The sequence below is a fragment of the Carcharhinus amblyrhynchos genome, chromosome 26, assembly GCF_965287045.1.
Source record: "Carcharhinus amblyrhynchos chromosome 26, sCarAmb.v2.hapA, whole genome shotgun sequence".
NCBI lineage: Eukaryota > Metazoa > Chordata > Chondrichthyes > Carcharhiniformes > Carcharhinidae > Carcharhinus > Carcharhinus amblyrhynchos.
Window position 1 is genome coordinate 38146804 of NC_137349.1, and position 11198 is coordinate 38158001.

At 46.5% G+C, this 11198-nt stretch overlaps 1 protein-coding gene across 6 annotated transcripts in view; it reads left to right on the top strand.

Annotated features, from left to right (window-relative positions):
* LOC145358777 (ankycorbin-like) overlaps positions 1–11198 on the top strand; it is a 123007-nt gene that overhangs the window by 261 nt on the left and 111548 nt on the right. For 5 of the 6 annotated variants that reach the window (XM_080213049.1, XM_080213056.1, XM_080213052.1 and 2 more), the window contains exons 1-2: positions 1769–2094; positions 7514–7597. In XM_080213049.1, coding sequence (XP_080069175.1) covers positions 2026–2094; positions 7514–7597 — 153 coding nt within the window. In that variant the 5' untranslated portion in view covers positions 1769–2025. Of the gene's footprint in view, positions 1–1768; positions 2095–7513; positions 7598–11198 lie in introns of those variants that run through there. The other variant, XM_080213055.1, reaches the window with a different exon arrangement.

The window sequence follows — 11198 nt, forward strand, 5'->3', positions numbered from 1 at the left end:
CCATTTACTGAAAGGTTTGCTCTCTCTTTGGCGATGTTTTGTACAATGGGTTATCTTAACGCATTGACTTGCCTCACATTTTATTGCCTGGGGAGATAGTGGATTGTTGCAGTGAGCTACAGGCTAGAATCTAAAAGATACAGAGGTGGATATACAGAATAATGAGTATATGGAATTGAGGTGCAGGCTGGAATCTAGTTGGTGGGTTTAGTGGTTTAATATGTTGAATGAGATACATGTCGACAACAACGACACTCATAAGGCGCTTCACCGAAAAGTAATTTTTAAAAATGTACAGTAAGCCAAAGGTAGTTAAGAGGAGTGACTCAACGCTTTGTCAAAGTAGTTGATTTATGAGGAAAATCTCACATAGAGGGGTGTAGAAAGGTGAGGGGTTTACACAGAGAATTCCAGACTGTGGAGCCTAAGCAGTTGTAGTCATGACTTCAGAGTTGAGAGACAGGGAAGAAGGTACACAAAAGAGCAGTGTGAAAGGAACAGAGGGTGGAATTCTCCCAGCCAGCCCATAGTGGGTCTGGAGGCAGGCGGCTGCAGTGAACACAATGGAAGCCGTAAAGTTAGAAACCCACTGGCGTAAAATCCCATTGCAATTCTCTTAATGACAGGTTAATGGCGGGTCTCTCTTCCTGTTGCCAGATGGTATAAATACCATTTACATTCACTTGTGTGTCAGGAATGCTCATTCAAACAGCTGCCCCCCACCATCCCATCAAGCCTTTCAATCTTACAGCACGCCAGCGGGAAATTACATCAGCGTCAAACCCGATTGCTCGTGAGTGGTGAGCACAAGGTGGTCCTCAGTTCACCAGAGACTTTGGGGTGAGTGCATCACTGTCATAGTGCTGTGCTGCTCCTGATGCGCTGTTCACCACTCTGCCAGGCAGACCGGTTCCTGCCCTCCATCACACGGACAGCACTCTGCTGCTGGGCTCAGACCCTTCTGTGTCACTAGGTGGGATCAGTACTGTGCTGGTTGGGGAGTACAGGAGTCTCCTTGCCCCTGGTGCCACACACCAGTGTCTATCCGGAGAGCACTGTGCTGCGGGACTCATGAGCCATTGCATCAAAGGTCCAAAGTTTGACTTGAGGTGGAGTATGAGATGAGGCCGATGGATAGGTTGATGAATGAAGTCTAAGGGGGGCAATGTGGTAGGAGGAGTGAAGGGCAAGGCTTATGCTCGCAGGCAGAGGGGAAAGGAGATGGATAAAGAAACTGCACAATGGAAGGCCGAGGGATGACCAAGGGAGGAAAGCTGGACCCTGTCCAACAAGGCTGCATCACAAGCAAGAGGGTGAAAGGGATATCCCATCGCTTATTGGGAGGGGATGGGTGAAGATTCTAGGTGTGGTGGGTAGAGGTCCTAGTGGGGCATGGGCAGGTGATGGGCTCTGGGGGAAGATGATTGAATCAAGGAGTAGGCTTCCTCTTGAGGCTGCAAGCCTTTTCCCTCTGTGCTGCTGACATTCGAATGGACTGAAACCTGGTGTTGTCAGACTTCTTACTGTGTTTACCCCAGTCCAACGCCGGCATATCCACATCATGACTGCTGACATTCTGCACTGACTGGTGAAGGCAGCTGGGCTGGCGAGAGTGCTGGACTGGTGTATAAATATAGCTCTGGGATCCTCAAACCTGTCAGCTGAGGGCTGGTGAACAAATCATTTGCTCACCCACCAGGAGAGTTGGAGGGGACTATGCATAATTAGTGAGCTTCTGACTGCAGGAACTGGCGCAGGATCCCACCACCCTGGTCAGCAGCTGTGTGCTGCTGGAGCCACCCGTCAGCCTTCAAATAGGAGAATCCAATGCAGAGTGTTCTGGAGAAAGATGCAGGGCTGGAGGAGGTTCTGAAACACACAGGCCCTGGAGGAATTTAAAGACAAGAATAATCCTTTTAAATTTGAGACATTGGGCAATTGGAACCAACGTGGAGCAGTGGGCAGAGGAGTAACGTGTGAGCAGGAAAGTACAAAATAGAACACAGACCACAGACAGAATCTTTGATGAATTTTGAGGATGGGAGAGGTGATAAAGGCTGGAAATTGGAGCAGGCCTGGGGTTTACCATGGAAGGTATGTTGACATTGGGTAGGACCTTATGGTTTCAGAATGAGCACGGTCTTAAAATCCTGCCCATAGAATTAAATTTGAGGAATAAATGAATTGAAGTAGGAATGGTATTACACAGTATTTCAGAGGTGGAAGTGAACACTGTTTATAATGGAGATGGTAAATGGTCAGGAATCCCACTCAAATGTGGATTGATCTTGCTTCACCTGAAGACAGCAGCCATGGAGGGGTACAGTCAGGAAGAGATACAACATTAGGGCATTTGATAATAAGATAAGACTTTGTGTTGGGGATGGCTTTGATTTTTCAAATGTTTAACTAAACAGTGAGGTGATTTATACCTTGAATAATGGGTACCTGGGAATAAGTTACAATCTGGAATCTATAATCATACCTTTCTGTGAAGAAGAGCTGAGAATCATTCCTCATGTCTCGGCCAATACTTAGCCCTCAACCAAAGTCACTGACAAAGACTATCCCATCATCACCACACCGCTGTTTGTGGGATCTTGCTGTGCTTGTCACCTTTTCCACAATACAAAATGACTGCAGTTCCAAAAATCCCTCACTGTCTCCAACACCTTTAGGATGTCTCAAAGTTGTGAAAATAAGTATGACCATAAGAGAATCTACATTTGTGGTGTTGGTTGAGGGATATATATTGGCCAGGATCTTAGAATATAACCAGTGATAACATTAGATCTGTTGAAGTGTGACCAATGGTAACAAGCTGTAAGGGTTAGCTGACCCAATAAACTATAAAACAGTTGATGTGATTATAAATAGAGTATAAATAGAGAATTGTTGGGAGCTTGGAATGGCCCAGGGCGAGGCTGCATGTGTTGGAGTAATGAAGTTTCTTTATTAAACCTTTTTGTTTGATTTATAAGTTGGACTAAGTCTGGTTTTGCTTCAATTTATTGCCTACAACTGAAGAGTTCCTTCTGGAGAATCAATACAGGACACCGAGAATAATGTTTTTAATCAAGTTCAAGTGGCGGCATGGTGGCACAGTGTTTAGCACTGCTGTTTCACGGCGCCAGAGATCCGGGTTCAATTCCAGCCTTGGGTTACTGTCTCTGTGGAGTTTGCACATTCTCCTTGTGTCTGTGTGGGTTTCCTCTGGGTGCTCTGGTTTCCTCCCACAGTTCAAAGATGTGCAGGTTAGGTGGATTAGCTGTGCTAAATTGCCCCTTAGTGTCCAAATACGTGTGTAAGTTAAGTGGTTTAGTGGGGTAAATGCTCGGGGATTATGGAGATAAGGGCAAGGGTTGGGCCTGAGTAAGATGCTCTTTTGGAAAGTTGGTGCAGACTCGATGGGCTGAATGGCCTCCTTCAGCACTGTAGGGGTTCTATGGTTCAATATAGTGCTATGGGACCTTTCAATCTTCAACTGTGAAGGAAGTCACAACCTTGGATTAACATCTCATCTGAGAGGCAGTCACAAATGAAGCAGCTGAAGGCATAAAAACTGTGAAGTACTTTACCATGGGAACGTGTAGGCTACATATAAATGTACAAAGATATTCACTATAGGCAGCAAAAGAGGCTAATTCCATGTGACAGCACTTTACAGGAATGATGGAGTGAGACTGTACCTTACTGAACCTGCGCCATCTGCTTGCTGGGAGTTATATTTTATTAATGTATCAGGTGCCAGGCAGGTAGCTGGTTCCTTTCAGCCTCTCGTCACTTTTATATTATTCAGCATTAATATCCCCTTGGGTCTTCTTTAGTGACACATTGAAAATTCAGTGGGTCCAAGGCACAGGGTGGAAAGGCAGGGTCTGACCAGAGTTACCTGTGTTGGCTAAACACCACTGGAACAAAACTACTTGTGGCAAGGTTAAAGGCAATTTGAGACAAAGTACAAAATTGAGTGAGATACAGGGGAATGGAAGCTGGCCACTCAGCCCTCAAGCCTGTTCCACTGAGGTCATGGCTAATCTGTGTCCTAACTCAATTTTGCTGCTTTGGTTTTAAAATTTATTTGTCAGTGTCACAAGCAGGGTTACATTAACACTGCAATGAAATTACAGTGGAAAACCCCTCAGTCGCCACACTCCTGCGCCTGTTTGGGTACACTGAGGGAGAATTTAGCTCGGTAAGTGCACCCTAACCAGCATGCCTGGGAGGAAACCGGAGCACCTGGAGGAAACCCATGCAGATACAGGGAGAATGTGCGGGTTCCGTACAGACAGTGACCCGAGGCTGGAATCGAACCCAGACCCCTGACACTGCGAGGCAGCAGTGCTAACCACTTGCCCGTTGAAGTGTTGGAGGCTACCTCGCTAAATATATTTAAGTCACGGGTAGATAGGTTTCTGATAGACAGGGGAATTAAGGATTATGGGGAGAAAGCAGGAAAGTGGAACTGATCCACTTCAGATCAGCCATGATCTTATTGAATGGCGGGGCAGGCTCGAAGGGCTAGATGGCCAACTCCTGCTCCTATTTCTTATGTTCTTATGCCACCTCGCTGGCCATTCCATTTTTACCACTACCTCCTGTGTTCCTTGACATCACTCCTGAACAGCCTAATGCTAAGTTACTCCCCTCTATCCCCCAGTGGAACTTATTTCTCTCTGTCAGTCTTATGAAATTCTTTAATCAACTTAAACAACTAAACTAGATTGCCTTTAATCTTCTACAGTTAGCTGTTTATAAGCAGCATTGCAGAGATGCTACATACTATTTTCTCACTGGTTCTGTTCTCAATCCTCCATGCTGGGTCAGGACATAGGTGTGGGAGTGATATCCCAAAGTTCTGGCACAAAAATATACTTTTATTCTTATACTTAGAACACAGAACATAGAACACTACAGCAGAGTACAGGCCCTTCGGCCCTCAATGTTGTGCCGAACCCAAGATCAAGCTATCCCACTCCCTATAATGCTAGTGTGTTCCACGTGCCTAGCCAATAACCGCTTGAAAGAACCCAAGGGAAGGTCATATGGTGCAGTGGGTCACATCCTTGCCTCTGATCTGGGAGCATTGGATCCAAGTTGTACTCCGGAACCTGCTGGCCAAGGAAGGTGTTAACAGATTGAGCATAAAATTGTAAACTTTCCTAACACTCACCAACTGCGGGTGGTAACAGCGGGCAGAGAGATTTCTAGTCAGCCATGTGATGGACAGAAAAATGGGATCTTCTACCATCGCTGCTCATTGCTCTGGACTACAACGTACATGTAAAAGTGTATGTTGCCATAACAACTTGGGCTCCCCGGGGACAGGGGCGAGGGAGGTTGGGGGCGGTGGGTGCATTGGCTTTGGAGCTGCTTGGCTCCATTGGCTGGATGGTCAGTGTGGAACAGATAGGCATCAACAGCACAAGGTTCCAGCTAGGGTGGATTTGTGATCTGCCTCCTTTCCCAGCCCATTGTGAGGTTTGTGGTGCTATGAGCGGCACATTTGTGCGGTGGTTAGCACTGCTACCTCGCAGGGCCAGGGACCTGGGTTCGGTTCAGGCCTTGGGTGACCGCGCGGAGTTTGCATGTTCTCTTCAATGGGCCAAATGCCCTCCTTCTGCACTATAGGGATTCTATGGATCAGACCTGCCTTTGCACAGAGATTTATAAGCTTCCCTTACTTTGGTGCTTCTTGAGGACATGTCACCCTCAATAATACATATGGCCAGAAATAAGCATCTGCAACTCAAACTAAACAAACAAGGCCCTAAGTGTCATGTTTGAAAGCTGGTGTTTAAGGACAGCGTTCAGTTCTGTATCGTTTTCTAACTGGTAACAAACTGGGAGAATTTCACAGTAACTTCATTGGAGTGTTAATGTGAGCCTTACTTGTGACCAATAGATAAACTTTAACTTTACTTATTTCATTATTTTAGTTGTGTTTACCTTTATTACCCTTGACTACTCACATGAGCTTAGAAAGAGTGTGAAGTGAGTAGAGACGCAGAGCCTTTCGCTCCCTGCTCAGGTGCCCAGCTCCCGAAGGGGAAAAACCGTTTGAACTAGAATTCATATTTCCTTGTCCTATTTTTTTTGCCTTTGGGCTGCTTCAATAAACCCAACTTTTAAATATGGCTGCTTGAACCACTGATTTTCGGTCCAGGGTCAGCTAACAGGAATGGACAACATTTACCTGACAATGAAATATTGTCTCCTCCTGGCACAAAGGTTCGTCCACTGACCACCTCCCTCGATTGGGAGTTGGGGCAGGGGACTCCAGATGTAGTAAGGGATCGGAGGCGGGCTTGGGGTAGGTTGGGCGTCTTGAGTGCAGATAGAAATCCGGCCTTCAGAAAGGCCCATTTGAGAGGTGGATGGTCAGTGGACGAACCTGGAGGAGACAATATTGCGTTGTCAGGTAAACGTTGTCCAACTGTTAGTTGACCTTGGAACAGATGGCCACAGGCTTTCCCTGTGGGGAAATTGTCATTATTGCTGCCAAATCAAAGTGCAGTCCATTGAACCATGGAGAGCATGGAGTGGATTCTCAAGACACAGTCATGCAGGTGGCATTGCCTTGCCATCACTACCTGGTATGAATATTCTGCACTCATGTAACGAGCTGCCAAGACTCAGAAGGTTGGTAAATGATCAACACTGCCCAGCTCATGATCCCATCCACTGGCCCTCTTTCTATCAGGATGTGCTCATATTCTTGAGACTGGACAAGGTGCCTCACTACTCACGTTGTCATAGCAAACAGTGTGGCTAAGGAGAAGGATTTGACTTTTGATTTGATTTATTGTTACATGCATTAGCAGACAGTGAAAAGTATTGTTTTTTGCGCGCTATACAGACAGAAAAGAGTTCATAGAGAAGGAAGGGAGAGAGTGCAGAATGTAGTGTTACAGTCATAGCTGGGGTGTAGAGAAAGATCAACTTAATGTGAGGTAGGTCCATTCAAAAGTCTGACAGCAGCAGGGAAGAAGCTGTTCTTGAATCAGTTGGTACATGACCTCAGACTTTTGTATCTTTTTCCCAATGTAAGAAGGTGGAAGAGAGAATGTGTGTGGGAAACCCAGTCCGGCTTTCAGTGGCAACACAGCAGAGAGTGTGACACTGGAGTCCAAACCGCAACATTGATAGCACAAAGTATTTGATGATTTGGTGAAAATGGTTAGCGCGCGTAAGCAGACAAAATGTTAATGAAGTTCTGATTGCAGAACCTGGCGCAAGATCCCACTACCCTGGTCAGCGGAAAAGCCTTTCCAGAGCCACCTGCCACCGCACTTAGTCCGAAAATGGGAGAAATCCACCCCTTGTGTACATTGCAGGTTATTGAACCCTCGTGTACTACAGAATAATTGATCCCCTTTGTAAATTACAGAGTATCCATTCAAATCAAAGTGCAGTTGGGATCAGCTGATTTATTGAATTGCAAAGTCTGTAGGTTCTGGTCTTTGAGTGATTTAACCAGTTTTGATGCTATTTATTTCTTCCCTTATGCTAGCTCACAGCATCCCGGAGACAGGCAGGAGAGTGCCACAACACACAGAAAATGAAGAGTTTAAAAGTGAAATTCAAGAAAAGTGAGGTAGGTACAGTCAGCTCACCATCTGTTGAGAATGAAGCTGCAATTGTCAGGAGGATTAAAGCTGACGCTATTTAAATTACATTGTAAAGCTAAAGCAAGCTTCCTGATGGGACATGCTCATTATCTGCTGCCACTTTCTTGCTCCCTTTGAGTAATGAATTTTAAATGCGGTTATTTTTAACTTTCTCGCTCTCCTCCTCCACCCTTCTGTGAGTTTTGATGAGAATTGTATGTCTGCGAAACCTACAGCCTTCCAATTTTTTTCATTCTTTCTCCAGGTTTCTCTTGCCATATCCCAAGGCACTCTCCCACGTTGCTGTGCATTTCCATGGATGCCAAAGAGCTTATCTCTTTTTGTCCATGTGAGAGCTCAGTTAGAGGGCCATTCAGCTGTGAGGGCATCGCAGCAGAGCCTGCTCCAGTCCTTACCCTACACCCAGGCATACTTTCCTTCAAGCAGCAGAGATGGGGAGCAGGAATCTTGCTGATTCCCACCGCTCCCCAAATCCCCTCCCTGGGACACCAGGACCATTGTTGAAGCCCCAGTGGAACTCCAGCTTTGTACTGACTGGGATTGACACGGGTGTGTTGGGGGGCTACTCTCTGTGCTATAAGGCAATTTCCCAAACCAGGGCGACGCCAAGATGCACATGTGTAAATGCATTTTTTTTACCTTGCGTTGCTGTATATCTAGCTCACTGGTGGCATTCTCATTCTCAATGACTCATTTATGGTGTTGTTTTACTCACTTAATCCAAGTGGTGCTGCACCCAAGAACCCTGGACTGTTTACCCCTCTACTGCGGCTACGTTCGTGGCCAGGTGTCCCTGGAGAGGGAGCATGCCGTGTCTACGGGCGCAATTGATGCCTTTCATGCCCACTGGGCACCGCAGGGGCTGGGGTGCATTATTGACCCTAATAACCAGATTTTAATTTGACGTTTTCAAGTTTCCTTTGTATTTTGATTTTGTTCGGGCTGTTCCCCCTCCTTTTGGGGAACTGCCTCTTCTACTTTGTCCTGAGTTTGTTTATTTGGTTTGATCTTTGTGCATGAGTCGCAAAAACCCAGCTTGCAGGTGCAGCAGGTGGTCAGGAAGGCGAATGGGATGCTGGCCTTCATAGCGAGGGGGATTGAATATAAAAGTAGGGAGGTCTTGCTGCAGCTGTATAGGGCATTGGTGAGGCCGCAGCTGGACTACTGTGTGCAGTTTTGGGCGCCGCACCTGCGCAAAGATATTTTGGCCTTGGAGGGAGTGCAGAGGAGGTTTACTAGGCTGATACCGGAGTTGAGGGGGTTGAGCTATGAGGAGAGGCTGAATAAACTGGGCTTGTACTCGTTAGAGTTTAGAAGAATGAGGGGAGATCTCATTGAGACGTATAAGATGATGAATGGGATGGATAGGATAGAGGTGGAAAGACTCTTCCCGCTCAAAAAAGACAGTAGGACTAGGGGGCACAGCCTCAAGATAAAAGGGGGGCGGTTTAGAACGGAGTTGAGGAGGAACTTCTTCACTCAAAGGGTGGTGAATCTCTGGAATTCTCTGCCCGTTGAAGTGGTGGAGGCTGCCTCGCTAAATATTTTTAAGATGCGGGTTGATGGGTTTTTGATAGGAGAGGGGATTAAGGGTTATGGGGAGAGGGCGGGAAAGTGGAACTGAGCAGCGACAGATCAGCCATGATCTTATTGAATGGTGGGGCAGGCTCGAAGGGCTGGATGGCCTACTCCTGCTCCTATTTCTTATGTTCTTATGTTCTTATCTTAAAGAGGCCACGAACTCTGGCCAGGGAAGCTAGCACTGAGCACAGGCAATCAGTGTTTCTCTGCAGTCTAATTTTCATTATCACTCTCTCTCCCTCTCTCACAATGAAGGACTGATACTTCCCAAGCCTTCCAAAGACCAAGCTTCATTCTTCAGTATTTTCTCAGAGATTCTGTGCTATTGTTGCCTCAGTGACATTTTTCACGGCGATTCAGCTGATACCTAAATGATGCAAAACTTTGGAGATCAGAGACTGTACAAACTGCTCAATTCAGCCTGTCCCGAGGTGAGTCTACGCTCACCGTAACATCCCAACACCCGCCCCCCTCCACGCCACTCTTGGTGCTGGGACAATGGGATTGGTCGGCAGTTCCTGAGGACTTTTTCCCAGTAAAGGGAGATCCTCCTTGGCTCTTGTTTAGCTTACCCACAGCACTTCATGACTACACCCTGACTTTGCTTCTGAGGGGCGGGGGGGGTGGGGGAATGGGAGTTGAGCCATCCACAATTCCCCCACCCCCTGCCCAACATTCACCCCTGTGTTTCGTCTGAAAAATGGCGTTTCCAACCGTGCGGCACTCCCTCAGTACCACGTCCGCCATTTCTTTTTGCAAAAATGTACGTAATTCATAAAACGTCAAAAAGAACATTACAGAAAGTGCAAAAACATTCAGCTTCTCTACTTCCTCCTGTTACACTCTGAGGTAAGCATAGTAAGTAGTCTCACAACACCAGGTTAAAGTCCAACAGGTTTATTTGGTAGCACAAGCTTTCAGAGCGCTGCTCCTTCATCAGGTGAGTCGGAACTATGTTCAGAAACAGGGCATATAAAGACACAAACTCAATTTACAAGATAATGGTTAGAATGCGAGTCTTTACAGGTAATCAAGTCTTAAAGATACAGATAATGGGAGTGGAGAGAGCATTAACACAGGTTAAAGAGATGTGTATTGTCTCCAGCCAGGACAGTTAGTGAGATTTTGCAAGTCTAGGCAAGTGGTGTGGATTTGTTGTGAAGATAGTGTGACATGACCCCAGGATTATGCGGCTGTATAGGGCATTGGTGAGGCCACAGCTGGAGTACTGTGTGCAGTTTTGGGCGCCGCACTTACGCAAGGATATTTTGGCCTTGGAGGGAGTGCAGAGGAGGTTTACTAGGCTGATACCGGAGTTGAGGGGGTTGAGCTATGAGGAGAGGCTGAATAAACTAGGCTTGTACTCGTTAGAGTTTAGAAGAATGAGGGGAGATCTCATTGAGACGTATAAGATGATGAATGGGATGGATAGGATAGAGGTGGAGAGACTCTTCCCGCTCAGAAAGGATAGTAGGACTAGGGGGCACAGCCTCAAGGTAAAGGGGGTGCGGTTTAGAACGGAGTTGAGGAGGAACTTCTTCACTCAAAGGGTGGTGAATCTCTGGAATTCTCTGCCCGTTGAAGTGGTGGAGGCTGCCTCGCTAAATATTTTTAAGACGCGGGTTGATGGGTTTTTGATAAGCGAGGGGATTAAGGGTTATGGGGAGAGGGCGGGAATGTGGAACTGAGCCAAGACAGATCAGCCATGATCTTATTGAATGGCGGGGCAGGCTCGAAGGGCTAGATGGCCTACTCCTGCTCCTATTTTTTATGTTCTTATGTTATGTTCTTATGATCTCGGTTGAGGGCGTCCTCGTGTGTGCGGAACTTGGCTATCGGTTTCTGCATTCTGAGGTACCCAGTACAGTCAAAGAAACATTACAGACATTCCAATATAGTCATTACAAATGGTGCAAAGATATGAATCAATTTGCGCTCTGAGGTACTTCAATCCAATTGCAATACATGTGTAATTCATCATATATT